Source organism: Coturnix japonica, chromosome 12 (assembly GCF_001577835.2).
Source record: "Coturnix japonica isolate 7356 chromosome 12, Coturnix japonica 2.1, whole genome shotgun sequence".
Taxonomy (NCBI): Eukaryota; Metazoa; Chordata; class Aves; order Galliformes; family Phasianidae; genus Coturnix; species Coturnix japonica.
Window position 1 is genome coordinate 2285786 of NC_029527.1, and position 21394 is coordinate 2307179.

The 21394-nt window shown below is 39.0% G+C and overlaps 1 protein-coding gene across 2 annotated transcripts in view; it reads left to right on the forward strand.

Moving 5' to 3' along the window:
• IARS1 (isoleucyl-tRNA synthetase 1) overlaps positions 1 to 8729 on the forward strand; it is a 68658-nt gene extending 59929 nt beyond the window's left edge. For both annotated transcript variants that reach the window (XM_015874662.2, XM_015874661.2), the window contains exons 31-35: positions 984 to 1095; positions 1892 to 2017; positions 5519 to 5662; positions 6612 to 6764; positions 8126 to 8729. In XM_015874662.2, coding sequence (XP_015730148.1) covers positions 984 to 1095; positions 1892 to 2017; positions 5519 to 5662; positions 6612 to 6764; positions 8126 to 8208 — 618 coding nt within the window. In that variant the 3' untranslated portion in view covers positions 8209 to 8729. The remainder of the gene's footprint in view (positions 1 to 983; positions 1096 to 1891; positions 2018 to 5518; positions 5663 to 6611; positions 6765 to 8125) is intronic.
• Positions 8730 to 21394: the final 12665 nt, after the last annotated feature.

A 21394-nucleotide genomic window follows, 5' to 3' on the forward strand; every position in this document is an offset into this window, starting at 1 on the left:
AAAGACTCTCTGAGATGCAACCCAAATGAGCTGTTTTTGAGAAAATATTGGGAAGGAAAAGCAGCTGCTTGAAAAAGTTGTTAGTAATTGTTGGCAGAAGTGGTTAAACACAAGACAAGGTTTACTTCTCCTTCAGTGCCTTTCTTTAGGTTGTTAGAGGCACTCAGTGATGGCATTTCCATGTTTGTGCTCCTGCCAAAGACCTTCTTCAAAAGCGCTCTAAAATGGCCATATAGTATCAGTGTTTCTGAATGACATTTGTTTTGTGCCAAATGTAAGTTAGGTTGTCTTCTAGAATGTTACTCATGAAAATCTGTGTAAGTGCAGGAAATATCAAACTGTATTTAGCTGGGGGGTAGGGGGAAGATTGTGTTTAATCTTAACAAAACCATGATTTAAGACATCTAAAAAAGGCATTTGTTCATGTAGTGTTGCTACACAATCTCAAGTCTCTTTATCCCGTGTCTCATTTGGAAAGGAAGATGCATATTATGTTTCTTATTGCAATGCACTGATTGCTAACGGGGAGGTATTCACAATGACCTACTCAGTATCAGGAGAGCTTCTACCCTGACTGCTCTCTGTAGACAGAGAAGAGAGGGAAGGCTGATCAGCAGACATCCTGAGAGCAGCATCCTGTCTTCCTGAACTTCTCTGAGCTATCTCTGGAACTGTCATCTTCTCTCAAGTGCATTCATTTTTGGACCATATTTTGGGAGACCGTCATCACAGCTCAGCAGCATTGAGCGAAAATTAGGCTGTTTATTTCACTCTATTTTTTCTTGTGTTGGATATTCATCTTTAACTTGTATTAAAGGTAAAATTATATTTGGAGCACTGTCTCTGAAGGAATACGTGGCAAAATCTTCTGTTTTGCTAAAATACGAGTGATATTTTAACATGGTAGGACAACATTCTTAATGCAGCTTAAGGAAATGTTCTTCAATAAAACAAGATGCAGATAATCTCATTTCTTTTTTCAGCTGAAGGGATCAGAGCTAGAAATCACGCTTGTCAGAGGTGGTTTGTGTGAGCGAGTTGGTCCAGCCTGTTCCTACGTCAACCTCAAAGTCTGTGTTAATGGGACAGAGCAAGGTAAGAATGTACCCGCTTCCTTTTGTCATGTGTTATGATAAGACTGTGGAGAAAAGAAAGTGAAGAACGTTGGAGCCAAGAACTTGCACCTATATAGAGACATATGAGAATTAAATTTGTGTGTGTTTATTCACCTGCAGCACGCTATGTAGGTGATGCCATTCTGTGGAGAAAATTATTATTTCTGAGAAAATTAATGCCTAAGTATGGAACTGAAAAGAAAACTTAAATTAGAGAACACAATGGTTATGTTTTGGTCTGTCAGTGTAATTTCCATAAGCAAGTACAGTGATGCTATTAGAATTATTACAAGGTTGAGTTACATATTAAAATGTGAGCAAGCTAAGAGCACTCTGGAATTTTCTTCCCCCTCTACATGCGTTTATAATTTGTGTGTCAAAGCAAGTATGCTTTGTTACATGTTTGGGAAATGGATGCACAAAACTACTTAGTGAGAATAGATGTGAATAACAAAGCTGGTGAGCATCTTGGTACACAGCCTGCCGCTTTCTAGGCAGCATAGTGCTGGGTTGTAATTCAGTGACAATAATTAGACTGCTTTGTTAATGGAAGCAAGTGTGACTTCCATGCTCTCAATCTGAGATACACTTGAGATGGTTTTCCTGTTTGTTTTTCTTTTTTCCTTATTGCAGAAGTATTTAGGAATATGTTGTGATGCAGGTTTTAAAGCAGCTTAGAAACTTGCAGGAACTCGTTAGGAAAAACTCATCAGAAAATCATGAAATCCAGATGTTTCTTCCAAACCTGTATCCTAATTTTGTAATTTTGGTTTTAGATGGTGTGTTGCTGCTGGAAAATCCAAAAGGAGACAATACCTTGAACCTCACTGGACTTGTCGATGCAGTCTCCTGCATTTTTGGACTTAAAAATTCAAAACTGACAGTTTTTAATGGAAAAACAGGTAAATGGAGTATGATGGGGGAACTGAGAGTCCTTTTAGTGGCAGCTAGGAGTTATTTACTATATAATTCTTCTATGTATACCAAATTGGCAGAAAAAAGCACAAGAAAATATTCTGTTTTATAGTACTTAGCTTAAGAGATTGTGCTTATAGTCACATTAGAATGTTTCCAAAAACTACTGATAAAATGTCCTTTGACTTATTTTCCACATTGCAATGATATACTTTATAGCAGTGTGAAAAGCACACAGAGGTGGATGTATAACAATAGTATGATACAGTCACAGGCACTGAGAGATGACCTGCAAAAGGTAAGAAGAGTTGAAGTTATAAGCAGTCCAGATGCATATTTGGTTTCTGCATGTCTACTATTGCTGAATTCCTAAAGAGAGAGTGGTAGAATGTATGCAAATGTTCCCCTGTCCCCGAGGGTCCTTTTCAGTTGTAGTGGCAGAGGCTTCGTTTCCTTCTTTCCACATCACTTTTGCTGTTCGTGGCTGTATAAGCGGTCAGGGCAGAGAGGGTATTTTTCCCTGCCCACTTATTAATGACATGGAAATTCCCTCAGAAGGCTCTGATTATCAAATTTACTTTTGGCAGAGGTTTTGAACAAGTATCGATCGGTAAGAGATAGGGCTCCCTAAGGAGGCAGGGTTGAGTGCAAGCATGTGAACAGAAAATGGCTCTTATGGATGCTGGAGAATAGAACTGGAAGTCCCAACATTCAGTTCAATTTGGATGCAGTCCCTGTTCTTTACCTCCCCAGCCTTTGCTCAGCTAGCATTAACTGAGCTCTGTTGGTGGCCCTGGGTCTCTTTAGGTAGAGCTGCTGCTCTCAGCTGCTCCCCGAGAGGGATTGCAAAGAAGAGGTCGTGCATTCTGAACAAATGGTTGCTGAATTGTTCCCACATGTGTTAATAAAATTGTGACCCAGTAAAATTGTATTTCTGGCTCCTTGTTTTCTTCCCTGTGATTTCTAGGCCTGTCCACTTTACTTGCAATACTTTATCATCTTGTTTTCTAATAGTAACAAAGATATACTTAAGGTTGCATAATGACATAAAATCAGGCTGTTCTTGCAGGCTAAAATATGTCATGTTCCTCTTTCTCAGTAGAACATTGAAATAATGGGATAAACATTTCCTCCCCAGCGGTGAATTGATGCATTTTGAGTAACTGCACAACCACTGAGCAGGGTTCTGGGATTTTGTACTGAACTCCAGGAGGAGAAAAAAGAAATGGTGTCTGTTTTCCATGAAATGACCGAAGAAGTAAAGAGAGTGGGTTCAAATCAGATTGTAAAGAGAGTTTTCTGATTTTTATTTCTCATTTATTTATTCTGTTCTAGTTAGCTCACAGTGTTACGTGCTTCTTGCTGTGAGTGCTTTGAGTTGTGCTCAGCTTTCCGGGAAGTAGCCCATATAGAAAAAGACCTATTTGAAATGAATCTGTTTCTTTCTTAGACTGCAAGAAGCTGCAAATCATTGAGGGCTTTTAGAGAAGGGAGGGGAGTCAAGGCAAAAATAAATAAAAATTGCCCCTGATACTTTTTAGACTGTGTCTTATTTTATCTTTATGATTTTTCATGAGCCTTATTATTGAAATCCTATTCTTAGCGTTGTATTTTTGAGCATGAGGACGAAACAATGTGTTTCTCTTGAATTTTTAGAAGGCTGTGAGGACCCTTAAGAGAGTATTAGCACTTAAATCTCAGCTGCAAGGAGAACTGACTCTAAAAGTGATTTCAATATTGATGAGCACTTTGAATATCTGCTTGTTATCAAGTCTAGTGTTATATATGGAAAAAAAAAAAAAATGATGTGCCTGACTGCTTATTACTGTTATTAGAGGGTTATACGAGCAGTCTAATGATAGCACTGTACATGAGAACTTCTTTGTGAAAATGTCAGTGGTCCTGTAATGTGAAATGCTCGGCTCATTAAATGTGCAAATGGCAGTTTCTGGAGCTTGTGCCCTGTTGACCTGCACAGATTACTGCAACTGCGTAAGGCCGAGCTGTGAGTTACTTGGGCTGTGGTTCTTGCTGTGTCGAGCAGCCCACTCTCCAGTTCGGTCTCCTACCTATTATCTAGTAATTGCATGTAAATGGCAAGCAGCGCTGCTTTAGAATTATGCTAGGAAAAACCCGCTGCTGGCTCCTTTCCCAGGTCAAATCTTGTTGGTTTTTTATTTTTAAATTCACCACATTATTTTTTTATTTCTTGCTTTCCTGCAACTAAAACCAAAAGCAAAGCCCCTCCTGTGCGTGGGTTGGTTTTCAAAGATGAGGGATTTGTTGTTGTTTTATGTAAAATACCAGAGGTCTATTTGCAATATATTTCTTGTTATGTAGATACTTCAAAAACTGGGAAAACATGTTGTTTTGTTTGTTTGCTTTAAAAGCTTGGTTGCTCCTTAGATGCAGTATGAGGGTAGAAATGGGAAACCTTCATTACTTCCTTTTCCAGGGCAGTCCCTTAAACCTTCCACACTTCATTGCGCGTTCTCTGGCAGCTGGTAAATCTTGGAAGCGTGTTCCCTATGATCACACTTTACCTCTTTTTCTTTTTCTTTTCCTATCTTTAAAATTATAAACATCCTTGTTAATTAAAAAAGTGCCAGTTTGGTCCATCTCAAATTCATTTGGATGACCTGATGGAAAATGAGTCTCTGTAACTTGCAGGTCGTACTGACATGGAAGGAAAGGACACGTTCCTGCACTGGATATATAGACAAAAAAAAAAACCAACTAAGTGTATTAATTCTTCCTAGATTTGGGCTTTGTAGTTCTTCGATAGCTGCAATAGAGAGTGATGTAATTTCTGCCTCTTCAGTTTTGTGAGATAGGCATGTTGATGTACCTCATCTGTGTTACAGGCACCTCATTAGTTTCCTATCTGCATGCTTTCAGGGCACTGGTGTTGCTTCTAAAATCCTTCTAAAATCCTAAAAGTACTATTTTGTGTCTGATTGCTCTCCATTTCCTAACTATTCATGACTGGAGTCACCTATAGAATCATAACTATTGATGTTAAACACAAATATTAATGTGCTGTCATCTGGAGTTTAATGTGAGATGTACTGATGTTGCATGATGGTGTGTGTCCAGTGCTGCTTCAGCTAGGGAAGTCATGGAAGAGGCAAAGATCATCAGTCATAATTTAATGAGATAGAAGTGGTTGGCTTAAGCAAATAATTCCTTGCTTATTTTAAGTTGATTGCGTTAAGTAGTCGTGTCACGTATTTATGTGCGTAAGAAGTGGGATGTAGCAACTAATTTCCATAGCAGATTTTGTACTCTGCATTAATAATAAATACCTATTTCTCTATAAATTCTGTTTGTCAGACTGGTGAAGTTCTTTCTTGAACAAGTAATTGCAAAGAGGGAAATGCTTCCATGCCAGAGTCAGGAGTTAGAAAAACTTACTGTCTGCTAATGAAGTGAAAACTGGACCTCGGCTTCCCTTGTAATAACCTGACTGGTCTCATTTTCTTTTTCAGAACTGATAAACAAAACTGACTTGCTTAGTCTCAGTGGAAAGACTCTGCATGTGACAACAGGGTCAGCACCTGCTCTCATCAACTCTCCTGATGCTCTTCTCTGCCAATATATCAACTTGCAGTTAGTAAATGCAAAACCACAAGGTATGATGGATACCAATCTCTTCTCATATACGGGTTGAGACTTTTGTGATAGGTCTGTACATCATGTCTTAGTGATGAAGATGTCTGTGCACATGTTCATTTCTATGCAGTGGTTTTGCTTTTAGCGTGTATTTTCTAATAAACAGTGTCTATACTGAGCTTTTCTCTGTAGTTTTCTGAAAGAGAGATGAGAGCTGGCTTCAGATAAAGATTGGTGTTTAAACAAGAGCCCTTCTGCATTGCTTTCCCACTTCTGACAATCAGTTCACCTGTACAGCTTATTTTAAAAGGCTGAGTCTAAAATTGAACAGAAATTAACAGGGAGGTGAAGAAGGAGCCAGCTCTTCACATAGATGCTCTAACAGCTTGTAAAGCATCTCTAATTGTTAGTTAAAAGCCATAAGAGTTGCATTGTCAGCCTGCTCTTGGAGCATAGATATGTGCTTGGAATTGTTTCCCAGCTGCTAATCTAGGCTGCTTCCATTTTGAAATCTCTCATTGGAAAAACTGCGTACTTGAAAACCCACTCAACGTCAGCTCTTGAATGAGTCCTTTCTGGACTGACTGTCTGTGTGGATTCCTATAGATGTGACTGGGAATCTGCTTGGGACAAAATGTGGTTTTTAATTGGAGTTTTGTTCATCAGAATGTGCTTGCTGAGTTTCTGTAGTTGTTAGTGGTTTGTCTGCCTTGTTTGAAATACTTCTTGTTATCCAGTGGACTGTGGTAGGGAATTTTGTAAGGTTTTCTTTTGTTTTGTCAAACTGTCAGTAATATTTATACATCTGATTCTGTCATTTGTGAGGTTACTTAGCGAATATCTGTAGGTAAGCTTATATGGTTACTTACAGAGGACCACAAAGAGTAGAAACCTCTATTTCTGTTTACCAAGATAAAGGAAGTAATATCATTCCCCATCAGTAATTATTGAACTTCTTATCTTGTATAGAGTGTCAGAAAGGAACAGTGGGAACTCTTCTCATGGAAAACCCCGTAGGTCAGAATGGATTAACATACCATGGTCTTCTGCATGAAACAGCAAAAGTGTTTGGGCTCAGAAGCAGGAGGCTAAAATTGTTCCTGGATGAAGCAGAGACTCAGGGTGAGCACAAACTTTTACTTTCCTTAATAATAATAATAATAATAATAATAATAATAATAATGCTTATAATAATTCACTATTACCATGCAAGTTGGCAATCACGCTCTGGTTTAAGCAACAACAAAATAAAACAACATCGAGACCAAGTTCATAGTAACAACATCAAGACCAAGTTCATAGTAACAACATCAAGACCAAGTTCACAGTTTGCTTCTTCAGACCAAAGTAACATTTTTCTTCGTACTGCTGTAAAAGTTTCATGAGGAGAGTGATGCCAGTGAGGGAATAAAGCCCTAATTTCTGCATTGGGTTTTACCTCTCATCTCTGTAGATGAGCGATGGGCTGCTAAGCAAAGCACTGCACTCAAGGAGAGCTCCTTTAAATGGTACCATCAGCAGCTATGTGGACTTTTCAATTATTTAATTGATAGCATTTGAAGTTTGTTGCAGGCTGTATCTGCTCGGTCTATGATACGCTTTTCAGGAAAAGATGGGGACCTTAATGCTAGAAGAAATATTAATACTGCTATATGGAAACAGAACTTTGAGAAGCAGTTTCCAGCTGGATGTTGTGTTACTGGAAATCAAACTGCTTTTGCATTATCCCCATAGATGCACGTCATAGATTTGCCTCCCCCCACCATGCACACTGCCTGGGTCTTTGTCAGCTGGAGGTGAGGCCAGACTAGAGCAGGATGAATATCAGACATCAGTGACACAGTGCAGTACGCTGCAGAATTGTTTCCACTGAAAACACTCAAATATTCTCTATGTTATTAATCTGCCACTTGTGCGAGCACCAGTGCCAAAATATAAAATTATCTTTTATTTGCTTATGTTGTCTGTAGTGATTCTAATGTGCAGGGCTGCACAATAACTCCCTGTATTTTCTTATGCTTTGGTTTCAGTATTTGTGGTTACCACTTTGAAGTTTCTTAGTGAAGAGATTTCTGGTATATTTGTTACTTGGGTTGTTTTGAATACTGGGAGGTACAGCTTTGGAACAAAAGCAAGCTGCTCTGTTATTGGTGTATTTTGCTGCAGCTGGTGGGTGTTGGGAATATTGAGCTAGCGAGCATCTCATGTCTTGGAAAAAAAGTGCTCTCTGTGTGGTGACAATTAATTTCCAGTTCTCATCAGCTTTTTAGTAGTAAGGCGTCGTTTCTGTAGCTACACAACAGTATTACGATTTGTGTTTCCTAAATGATCACAGTAGAAATGTGCTACATCTGCAAAAGAGGTTTATGGTTGAGTCCTAGTCCTATTATTATTCTAAAGTATATGAAATGACTTAAATTGACCTGGTGTGGTATCAAACTCTTCAAACTTTTCTATCTCTTTTTTTCTTCTTTTTGGTTCAGAGATCACAAAGGACATCTCCATGAAGAACCTGAACATGAAGACTGTGTATGTCAGTGTTATACCCACCACAGCTGAATGTTGAGAATTCCGTTTTTATGAATGAGACCGTGTGGACTTTTTTCCACAAAAAATGAAGTCAAATTGAATTAGTATGCTTTTAGATTAACATCCAAGTTGTGTATGGTATTTCTAGCATCTCAGATCGCACACAGGATGTTTCTACCAGTGCATGTCTAATATGCTGCTCTTTGGTTTCAAATACAATGTATTTTCATTGTTATCTTACAATATTGTAAAAGCTGTTTGTAAACATGTCCAGCTCCTTAACCCTAGATATCTATGCAGTAATTTGCCTGAAAGAAATGGGACTAGTACCTCAGTGATGCTGTTCTCTGCCTGCCCTTCCGCAGAGGGCATCTTTGATTTTCTAAACCTACAAGGCTCTGTGATGCATATACTTGTGACAGTAGCTTTGAACTTAAAGGGTTGCCTGGATTTGTTCCTTCATACTAGCTGGGTTTTCATGAAATGTGTGGTTGTTGATTTAAAATACTCTCTGAACTCAACAGTTCAACCAATAAATTCGCTTCACCTGCAAACTTGTTTCCCTATGTTCAGAGTATTTTACTTTTTTACATTTCCTAGAGAAGATAATGCATAGCACTTCCTATGGATCAACCTGAAAATGTCCATACTGAATGCTCCTGACTGGTTTGTGGTATTATCAGGTTATGGAGAGTTTATTTAGTTGTTTTTTGGTTGCTGTTTGCTTCAGTTCCAGATTTAAAGCAGGTTTTACATAACATTTGTTGAAACAATTTGCCAAATGTTTTTGTGTTGAACCTGTATGTCTATCAGTGAGTGACACAACAGGCAACCCCTTTATGGTTTGAGGTTGTTTTGGGCTGGTTTTGGATGACTGAAGCCACATCTAAGTTTCACTGCCTTTCAGCCATTGTTCACCAGTGCTGAAACTCGGTTCTGTGCAGAATGCTGAACTCCCTCACTACTGTGCCTTTGTTAGCTTCCTAAGAACAAGATTACATAAACTACAGATGAGAGTATTGACAGAGTAATGCTTTTTAAGAATAACCAAGTCTTGCTTAGCATGTTTTTCCGTTGCTTTGTTTTTCAGCTTTCCTCTAACTATGGACGTAAACCAAGCCATTTTTTGATAAGCCTGTATTAGTAGAAATATTTATAAATGGATGTTCCTTGTAGCTACTCTGCTTTACTGAACCATATCGAAGCTTGAGAGTATTCATGGAAGTAAATCAAGTCTCTGGCATTCAGCTTATATGATATTATTTTTATCAGTATACAAAATGTCAGTGCCTGACCCTACTGCATCATTGGCCTGTTCAGTTTAATGAGTATTGGATGTTGTCCTCTACTTTTCCCTTCAAGTCAGCTTGTTTGTCTTTTTGATGCTGAAATCAAACTAGACTTCGATTTATATTGGCTTCTTTTTTTTTTTTAATCACATAAAAACGTTCAGCTCATTTCTTCTGTGAAGGTAAGATTGCTGTTCACAAGCTGAATGACTTTGCTTTTCTGTTTATGGAGGATAAACAAAAACGGCAAGTGACTGCAGTTTAACTTCATTCTCAGCGAGACAATCTACTTGCCTTTTATTTATGGAGTTATTCAAGATTTATGACTCTGTGTATGTGTCATTTTTTTCCTAATGATGTTGGCTGCCTAAGACCTGTGTGAGGACTGGATTGGATTATATGTGCTTTCCAGTGAACATAAAGCCCAGCCAAGATTTATGAATTTGCTCTGAGCTGCAAACAGATAAAATCTTCAGCAATACTTTCTTTCTGCACTAAATTTCTAGCTGCTTAATTTCAGAAAATAATCTTCCCTGAAGAATAGCAACTTTGTGACCTTAGTCTGATAATCTTATGCTTCTCATAAGGTGCAGCTGAACTGGTCTTGGATTTTCTGTAAATTGACTGTTTAATGCTGAAGATGAAAATGGGCTTTTCCTTAACTTTGTGCAGGAGCTTTCACTATAAAGATATTCTGCAGAATAGCAGTGATTGTGAGGCACCATGGAATGCTGTCGAAATTCACCATCAGAGGTAACAAGTTTAAATTATTGATTCAGAGGAGAAGGGTTGAAGGAAAAATATTGCAGGTAATTCTGTATGTGTCCCTTAATTGGAGACCTTTGCAAGGGGGCATTCATTTGAAATAATCCTCATAGTGGTGTCTTGAGACTGAGTCAGATAATGCTGTGCTTCTGTAGGCCTGCAGTTAGCCTGGTTAGGGCATGAAGCTGTGTGAGTCCTGGTGCATCAGCAGCGTAGGCTTGAAGGTAAGCATCCTCCCCACCGTCTGATTCACAGAGTGTTTATAATGTTAGTAGGTTTTATACCATACTCTGTAGAGCAACATAAAAAACAAGACGTAGTCAAAGCCATTGTTTGAAGACAAGGAGGGCTGAATACAAGTTAAACATGAAGCACAGTGATTTCACATCTTGTTTCACTGTAACTTCATGTGCAATGGGAGTGTGAAACAGTGCTTTCCTGTGTGCTTATCATCTTCTCTCAAAAATTAAACAAAACTTAGCAAAAAGAATAACAGAACATTGAACTGCTTTTACAGGGTTTCTGCAGTGTAGGCACAGGCAGCACCTGTAGCACAGCACTTGGAATTGGGCATTGCCTTAATAGGAGGACGCTGCATACCCCAGTCTCTCAGAGTTGAACAGATACAAATGTCTCTATATTTGTCTCAATGTTATCCAGCTGTATTTCTTTCAGGTTAGTACCATGCATGGCGTGTATTCATGCTTTGTGACCTGGAAGTAAATAGTACCAGAGTAAGAAAGCATTTCCACTTGTGTTCTTTTTTTGCCTTGTTGCTCTTACTTTCTCAGCTGTGGTTTTCCGTCCACACTCAAATACTCCTCACATTGCAAATGACTGTAACAGAAAGATCTACCCTTGTGTTCTCCAGTCTGATCACACCATAAGGATGGAAGTGCCCATAAATGCTATTTCTGGTTTTGGTAGGGGGCAGTAAGGTTGGCAGAGGGGAGGAGTGTATTTGTTTAGGACAGATAATGGAAGAATGAGGCTGAAGTTTATCAGAGGACTCTACTGAAAGTGCTTCGAAACATTATTTACATCAACTTTTTACATACGTAGCATGTAATACAAGGAAAAGAAGGCAGAATTGCAGTTTAATTCTGTTTTCAGCTGCCACTCTGTTAGTTGGCAATGGTCTCATTCTAAAAGGTACCGACAGAATTTTAGGAACAAGTCGTTGACCCATTTCAGTGGATTTGTGTTTTTTTTCTACCTTCCTTTCCCACATCCATTTTTATTATTTTAAATGTTAGATATTATCTAATAATTTCCTGAGAATTTGGCTTGTGCGTTCTTGTAGTTGGGAAGTTTTAAAATGATTTTTGAATGCACTTCCTTAGCTCGGTCTAGGTTGGGCTCAATATGATACTCTTCAGTATTTGTATACTTAATTAACTTCTCTCTTAAATAGCTCACAACATAAACGAGGCCCTGGACCATGGCTGCCTCTCTCTGCGAGGAGAAAAATGCTGCCTCAGCGCTCACTGAACTGCTGCACCACTTATCGTGCTCTGCAGGCGTTTGTATCCTTGAATCCTGATGCAGTCTGCTGTAACCTGCTGCTGCCTTTACCTGATAGCCATCTCTGTTTCTGTCTCACTGAGATGCTCACAGCATCTGGTGATCTGCAGCAGCTGGACTCTGCTGACCCAGCTCTTTGCTGTGGGGGAGCTGGAGGCGCTGGTACAGAATAGATCTGTTACAGTAGCTGCATCCAGCTGTGGTTTGCAAAAGGAAGATAGAGATGTCTTTTTTTTCCCTCACACATTGCTTTTCCCTCACCCTGCCCACCCAATCTCAAACAGCTGGATCTCTGGTTTGAGCTCAGAGTGATTCCATACCCTTCCTATTCCTACCAGCTAGGAACTGATGCCCTAGCTTGTTGTAGTGAGAAGACCCTGACATCAGCCAGGCTTATGTCCTTGTCACACTTTGCTCAGAGACACCAGCTCAGTGGTGTGTGCAGGACAGCAATGGGGCTGCTCCTTCCCTGTCATCCGATTTCTGCCTTTCTGCAGAGTACAGCAGCTCAGCACAGTCATTTTATTCTCTTCTTCAGGTGAGTGTGTGCAGCAGGCAAAAAAACTTGCATTTCTGTTTTGCTTTTAGGCAGTAAAAAAAAAAAAAAGTAGTGAATGTTGGAATTGTTTTGTATGTAAACTCCAGAGAGAAAACTGGCTTTAGGGGGAACAAAACAGTTTAGCAACATGTTGCAAATTGAATAGTGGCTGATCAGCTGCACAGCTCTTATACAGCTCAGAGTATGTTGGGTTTCTCAGAAGAAATGAAGTCAAAGTATCCTTGTTGTTGCTAGTTTAGCACAGAGAAACTGCTCAGTGTCTTTATCTGATATAATGTATGTAACTGTAAAAAAAGAAGTGAACTTCAGAACAGTCTCAGATGTTTTCTTTCTTTGAGAGACGGAATGAGAGCGCAGTATTGTCCACATACAGAAGCAGCTATATAATGTTAACAATTTGAGTTAATTTCACTCTTGCTGTACTAGGACTGGTGGTAAACTGGTGCTCGGAGAGGGTATCTTCAATTATCCAGTGTTCTCCCCAGTTAAAATGTTTATTTAACCAATATAATTATAGCTTTTATGTAATTGTAGAAAAAGGGGTTCCTATTTCAGTATGTCTGGGGTATTTCAGTTAATTTCTAGTTGCTGTACAGAGTTCTCAGTCAAGGGTCACACAGCTCCTTAGCAGACTTCAACAATTCCTTGCAGATACCATCAGGATAAAATTGCCCTGTAATAAACTTAGATTTCCTTGGATCAGACATGAGGCAATTCTATGTGCATTATCCTAATTTTGGTCATTGTTCCCAGCTCTGTTTACTATTCTAACAGTGCTGCTAAAATCTCCATAATAAGTAAAAATGCAGCCTGGCAGTTGCTATTTGCTCTATTTGATCGAGAATGACAGCTAGACATCTGTGCACAGGGTAGTTCCAAGGAATATCACTTGCAGTATACCTGAAGGACAAATTTCTTTTACTTTTCCAGTCATTGTTTTTCCAAATGTGAAGGCAATCAAAGTCTCAAGGTACAGCACATGTTGGGTGATTAAGAGCACAAACACCATCATGGGATCTTCATGTACAGGTGCAGCAAATGGGAGGAGAGGAAACTGGTAAGAAACATGGCAAATTTAGGGTAGGAGATCTTATGCTGCAAATCCTGCTTATGGACGTGCTACTGTCTAGACAAGGATGAAGGATCCTCAACGTTCCTGAAGATCGGTGAATTTTTGTCATCTGGAAGAAGCTTACCAGTACAAATATTGCTTAGGTGAGACCTGCATTTGAATATACATAGTGAGCTATTCTCAGTGTGGTTTATCAGATGTTTACATGCACAAGTGAGATTTTGGTGGCACTATTTCAGTACCTTCAGGAATCTGTCATTCACCTGATGTTCAGTGACTGGTGTCTAACTTAAACCAGCAGCTCTGCCAAGGGGGGATGAAAGTGATTGAGTCGAAGGCTTAGAAAGAGGATAAACAAATGATCCAAACAAGCAGAAAACAAACATAAATAAGAAGCAGATTGTTATTTTTCCATGTGCATGATGGCTATGTGTTCCAATGAACAGCTAAGAGGAGAAACTCAAACAAATCTGAATGTTTAGCTTCTGCTGCAAAGCTCTTGGATATCCTCCTCATAGTCTGTGTTTGGGAAGAGCTTGCTTCTGATCTTAATGTGCCAGATGAGGTAGCAAGGAAAGCAGTTAGCAGTTCACCTTTTTTAGGTCTTTTAAAAACCTCAGCAGTTTCTGCTTTCCCATTCTAAAATAAAATGTATGAAAAATCAGTACGTTTGAAGGAAGAAAAAAAAAGCCTCTTCTGATATAAATGATTAATTATGTCAGGATGTAATCCCTAGTGAAAGAATAGTATCAGGACATCTGTATTTGTGCTCTTTCAAGTATGTCAAGGGTCAGTAGTGCAGGATTAGAATTATTTCTACACTGTCTACTACTCAACTTTCTTCCTTTTAAATTGTGTAGTTCTGAATCATCTCCAAGGAGAATGGCAATAACCAGTAACATTAATCTTCCCTGTTATAAAAAGGAGAAAAAAAAATCTACAGAAAGGCAGCACAGACCTGGACTTAATGATCTGCCCAAATGGCATTTTTATGGCAGTAACATCAAGTACAAAATACGAATACAAAAATGCATCTCGAAGAATGATAGTGATCTTGCCAACACTGTGTTGGACAGGACTGTCAAATATTTAGCACTGTTCTCTATTATTTGGATAAATAATATTCTCTGCTGGCTTCTTGGATGTGCGGGCCTATGATAAAGGTAAGTTTGTTATGAGATGTACAGCAAAACCTCTGATCTGAAAACATTGCCTCCCTTTTCCCCGTTTCATGCTTGGAAATTCTTAAGGATGAGATGTTGCTGTTTGCTGAATGGCATTTTTCAGCTGACAGTTCAGTAACGTGTATTTGTATTTTTAAATATTAAGAGTCCCTTTGTAGCCTTGTTGCTCAGCCCGTTCAGAGTTAATTTCTGCTTCTGAATTGTTTTTGTGATGTGCATAAGTTTTAAAAATGAGGCTGTGACTTTTCTTGTTAGTTTCATCATGAGTATATGAAATGAACAGAGCTGCTGGTGGGGCGGCGAATGTGGCTTCCTTCAAGGCCAAGAAATAGGCTAATTGTTTTGTAGGTTTGTGTTTCTGCTTAGCTCAGTGGTAAAGCATCAGCTCTGCCTTATTCCTCCCAAAGCTGCCATTCATAGTGTGAACGTTTGTTATGTCAAAGCAAAAATAGAGAAACTGATCAGGGAGTCATTACGCTGGCAGTGTGTTAATTCTTAATTAGTTTATATTGTATCAGGAGGAAGAAGAAAGGAAAGAAGCTGGAATGAAGTGAAAGACTTTACATGCAAATGTATCTGATGAAGAAAATGAACACAAGAGAAAGAAAGTGTGTGTAGTCTCTATTGTAAGATTTGTGTCCTTAAGTAAATGGTTTGAGGGTGTTAAGAGTAGCAAGAAGCCAAAGTAATTCACATGGGGCAGTTATAAAATATTTAAGATTTTTTAATATCCCTATGTAGTAACATGCCTAAAATATTCCCATTTAAAGCTATTTTACTTGCAGTAAGAAACAATTTTGAATGTATCATACCCTTTAAAATATTTAATGACTCTTTTTCAGTTGTAATGAGCAGTTTTGTGCTGTGGGGGGCTCAGCACTTTCCCATGTTGTCAGTAGAAAACAGCTCAAGTGTTGTGTTTGTTGGGAAGGGGGTTTGCAGGGGGAAGGTGGATACTGATGATATGAAATGCACAGAGAGTGCAAGCCAAGAACTGTATTGTACTAAAATGAAACCCTGGATGACTATGGTGGGATCTTAACAAAAAAAGCAAATGAATTCCAATCCCGGGCTTTAAACAAAGCACAGAGCTGTAAGGTTAATGGAATTTTCCACATAACTCGTGTCTCTTATAACAATAGTCCAGGGCTGGTTCAGAATTTTTTCCAGCTTTGTTGAATATATTCCCTAACCTAGAATGAGTTTCTCAGAGCAATACCTTATCTCTGTACGCATAATTGTATTCATTGCATTTATAAAATGGAGATGTTCAGTATGTCAGCAATGAAAGGCTGTGACACTGGTTGTTTCAGAAAGGAATAATTCCTCAGTGCCAGAATTTTGGGCAGTGAGATCACAGTAGTGATACCAGTTAGTGCCAACAATAGTGATGTTATCTGGGCATTATTCCGTTTTAGTTTCAGCATCATAAAACTCACAGGCAAGGCTCAGACTTTCCCACTGGTCATTTAAGGCTTGGTCTGTGATGGTGCTCTAGAAGGAAGCAGAGCATCTCATTACTGTGTAATAGATCACTACCAGTTAAAATATGCAGGTTTTTTTTGGAAGAAAAATTTTAATATCTGCCTTTCAAAAATCAAGCTTGTACGTTCCCTAAAGGTCAGGCATGTTTAGGATGTCAAGAGATGTTGCACAGAGAAACATAGGGATGTCTTGCAGAATGCCCTGGTGCAGTTGAGGGACCATAACTTGGTGCTGTTAGGCTGCAGAGCAGGAGGCAGTTCCTGAAGCAGACATTCGTGGTTTGTCAGTGGTTTTCCATAGAAAGTTGACAAAATGGCACTTTGTGGTGTTTAGGTTTAATAGGAAGGCCTGGTACACCTGAAGAATTGCTGTCTCTTTTCAGTAAGATGCTCTGGTTTATACAGCATTAAATATAACCTTCAGCTAGATCTAACGTCACAATTAAAAATGTCCTGATTAAATGGCTAATAGTAAAGCTGCAGAAGAGCTGTGGTGTGTTACGTTAATTCCCAACTGGCAGAAGTAGAGAACATTTTACAGATGGCTGCATTTGGGGGAATAAATCTTTGTAGCTGGTGGTCAGATATATTCAGCTTGACCAGGAATTTTTACTGTGGAAATCAGGAACTTTGCAGTAACACAATGCTATACAATGGTGAGTACAAACTAAAAAGCTGCAGAGGTAGATATAGAGATTTATTCCAGAAAAGTGAATTCTTGCATGGAAATAAAACTATTAGTGATATTAATTGGGATTTTAAGGTCAATAGCAAGAATCTGAGACAAGGGCTGCAGTGGTTTCTGATATGCGTTCACCTGCACGGTGCCCCTTATGGCTTCCTGTTGGGTATTCTGTTGATTAGAATTAGTAGATTAATGATATCAAAATCTCACAGCTCATAAGACACAGAAGACATGATATTCCTCTGTCACCTGGGGCTGAAACACACTGCTGGAGTTCTCAGCACCACAGAGCAGAATTAATGAAATAATTTACTTGTATCTCAAGTACAGCATCAAACTTGCTCTTAAACTTCTTAGATAAACTAAGAGAAATACAATTTTTTTATTTTTTTATTATTTTTTTTTAACTCCTTAAGACATTGTCTCTTTCACAGCAAACTGTTTGCATGCAAGCAGCTCTTATCATTGCCTTCCCTGTAGGGCTAATGAGTTGGTACAGCCTGGTACGTCACATCTCAAAGTGTGGTGTTCTGCAACAGCAGGAAACAATGCACAGAATAAAACATCCTTTTTTTGTTCTGGTGATGTATTGCTGGAAGTATGGCAGTTTGTTCTGCCCGTAGTCTGTCTATTCACTTTCACATAGTTGGCTTTCCTCTGTGTTTGAGTAAGAGAATGAAGGCAGAGCAGTAAAATGAGACATAACAAATGATGGAAATGCAGAAGTGGGCTGGAGGATTAAAGTGTTGTTACACTGGGCTTCTGGGGCTCCCAAAACTGAAAGGGGTGGAAGGGCTGAGCTTCTTTCTCCCCTTCTTCACCGTTTTCTGTCTGCTCCTCTCTCCCAGCTCCAAATATTTGCTCAACTGTAAACTGGCACTGATGCAGTGTTGTACAACTTGTTTTCACCAAAAAAATGGTACATGGAAACATAGACACAGTTCTTGTTTTTTCCTATGCAGAGTGGGATTTATTGAAGGTTGTAGTTTGATGAGGTAGTATCTGAGTACGTGCGCTACTTTTCCACAACAAGAAGGGTTTACTTGTCTTTACTTACTTTAAGTTTGAGTCACCTCCTATGAATACACTGAGCATAATGAGGATTTAGGCATGAAACAGATTGTACCAGCATTTTAAGAACAAATTCTGTATTTTTTGTACACTTGAAATACATGCCAAGCTAATCTTAGAATGCCTTTTAAAGCTTAGCAAGGTCAAATAAGTGCTTTGTGCAATCACACACAAGTTGTATATAACTTTTCATTAACTTTTCAGTGTGCTAAAAATTAGGTGTAATTCATTTCCCTACTGTTTTACTGTAACAACAGTAACAGCATGTTCAAATCCATCAGGTTGCCCAGGACCGTGTCCAATTGGAGTAGCTTTTACCTCGAAGTTCTAGATCAATGTAAATCAATAATCTGCTGAAATGCTACTAGAAAACAAAAAAGCTAAATGGAAACAAGGGCTTATACTTCCGTCTGTAATAAATTCCATGTCTACCTTTTTTCCTTTCCATTGTCTGCTTCAGTCTACGTGCCCAGGATCAATAGACAAGTATGAGGAACTAATTATAAAATAGTGCAAGAGTTTAATCCTGTTCCTAAGGTAGGTCTGTGGTTACCTTAAACTTCTCTCCAGATAATGGGATGATGCAAATAGAGATAGTGAATGTGTCTTAGGGAACGTGGGATGCCATCTGGTTGTATTTATTTCTCTTTTGATTTTCTATGTGTCTGTGCATATGCGTACTTGAGTTTAGGAGGGATGCTCCATAGTTCTGCATTGGGCTTAAGTATAGTGCATATAAGCCTATGTAATGATGATGATATATTAAATACTTAGACCCTGCTGAGAACTCACACTTAAGAATGAGATCACATTCAAATGTTACTGCCACACAAGCTTAGAATATGAACTAATGGCTGCTGCCATTTCCCTACGCAGTTAACCTGAGACATGGGATCAGGCATGCAGGTAATCGTGGGATTAATTTGCACATGGGTTTGGAGGTACTGAAGTCTGTGTCTGACATGAATGCTTACGTTCATCTCACCTCACAGCTTGTTTGTAGTAATTGGTAAGGGATTCAAAGCTCCTATTTATAGAGAGCTTTGGAGAGAAAAGAAGTACTGTATTTGTTAGCAGTACTATTGGCCTGAAGCTCAAAAAATGGAAAATCAGACTTTGCATTGATCAGTTGTAAAGAGCTCTAACAGCATCATTAACTTCCTTTTGCAGTGACGCAGCCTCTCCTGAGTGAATCCAAGCACCTTCTGGTGGTTTTTTTCTGCCATCTATGACTTAAAGCAGTCACTTGCTTAGAATGTGTGTTGCCAGATGTGCCTTGCCCTTGCACTGTTTTTCATTAAGTCCTTAAATATTAAAGGTAAGGGACAAAAGAGCGTGAATGTTACCGACATCCTTCCATCTTTGGGAGATGCTCGAAAATGTGATTATTCTCAAAGCAAATGAATAATTCTTATCCAAACGGCAGCAAGCTAAACCTTATATTTATACAGTGACCACTGGGACCGTTTTGTAGATTCTGTGTTTGCCTTTCTAAATCCTTCTTTATTTGCAACAAGAATTCTGTTACTGATAAATATTTTCTTTTAGGGATTTGGTGTTATATTTATTCTGGAAATTTCCACTGAAACCACAGAGGGCAACTAGTATTTAAATCAATGAGTCTGTTTCCCCTTGGGAAGCTGCTGCAGAAAGCAAGGGCTGACTTGTAATTTATGGGAATGTTGAGACGAGTTTGCCAGTAGTCAGCTTGTTTTCCAGCACTGACCTTTACGTATCGCTTTATGTCTTTGCTGCTTCTCTGGATTTTACTCCTACTCCTGAAGTGACCCATATCCCACACCCAAGGATTTAATTCTCCTTCCCATTCACAATCTTTGCTGCCAGCACTGAGGGTCAGGCAAACCATGGGCTCCTTCAATATTTGTCTTGGAACAGAGAGTAGATCAGGTAGTGGGAAAAAAAGAACCACCATGCTGGACATTATTGATCATTTTATCTCATTAAAACAGAGCCCAAAGTTGTCTTTTTCTTGAAATGTTGCTGTGATTTAACATTCAGTTGCAAGAAAACAGGTCAGGTCATGCATCTGGCACAATAACTTGTGATCCTTTCAGAAAACATATAATCATCATATTATGTTCACTCCATTGGCCATATTCTTTCAGTTCTTTGCTGTAGCTGTGATGGGTTTGTTTGTGGGCTTGTTTATTTGTTTATAACAGAAGCATTATGAACACCACCACCACATTCTAAATGTACTGTTTCTGGCTGAGTGCTCTTTGGGTGTAAGACCATTGGTTTAATGTCAGTTTTAACCAATTACTTTGTTTGAGAACTCCTTTTGCCAGGGAAGCACCAGATTTATTTCTTGGAGAAATCAATGTTAACTTTTAGTTAACTTTAGTTTCTCATTTCTAGGCAGGGTCACCAAATGCCAACAGCATCTGCAGACAGGAGCTTTGCTGAAACCCTGTCCTGTATCTCTGATTGCTACTAACAGCAGATGAAAGTCTCTGCTTCTTGCACAGATGAAGCTGGACCATTTCAAGGGCATTTTGTGTAGGTATAGATACCTCATGTGCTTTGCATTCAACTCCAGCACTTTTTGCATTGATGCTGAATTTGAACTGTGAATGAATAGCTGCAGAATATCCCAATCCTATTGCAAAGCTATTTTTTTTCCTTCTTTTATAACAAAGTGAAGGGCAGATTTTTGTTACTCTTCTCCTGCAGTGTGTATGACATTTCAAGGTTTAATGTGAAAAGCACCTTTGCATTGCACGACCATGACAGGATGACTGCTGTACGACTTCATGGCAACGTCAGGGAACGTGTTACTGTCACAGCCTTTGTCTGCTGTTACTTTGGCTTGTAAAAACATCAGAGATGTAGGACTGGTTGGCTTTTCACTGAGATCCTGTGATGTGAGGGTGTGAAGTTACTGCAGGAGATCACGCTGGTGATTCACAGGGATATGCTTTCTACTGTATCAGATACTGGCCCTGTGCCATAGCTTGGCGGCATCCGATACCATGAGAGTTTTTTCCTAAGAGCAACTAAGAATGCATCTGAACATTCTTCTAATTAAACATCTGACTGCGTTAGAAGGGTAAGGACTTGATGGCTATAAGTTAAATACTGGACCTCCGAATTGCCCTTCTAACCTTCATGTTTCACTAAGCCCCGCGTTGTAAAGACTCCTGATGCAATACTTTGTGCTGCTTTGTGAGGAATGGTGGCACTTGTTGCAGTTGCATTTTGCTCTCATTATCTCTGTACTGCTTTTCTTTTTTTGGCAGATCAGGTGTTTTTCACTTCCATTCGTAGTGTTGCCATTTGGCACCAGCAGCACTTTCGAGGTAAACTCTTAAGTGCATATAGATTAATTGTGATGGAGGGTGATATGTATGTTTGATACAAAAAGAGCATCACTGATGGATATAAATCTATTTGTAGAAAGTTCATCAAGCACACTGGAATACAACGTGTTGCTATTTCATTCGTACATAATTACATCCAGGCTACAAGCTACTGAATTGGCATCCATCATCCCCTCCCTTCTGAGATGTCCTTGAAATTCCTCCTCTGTTTTGGTAGCGTGGAAATTAAGCTGTAGTTTGTGAAGAAAA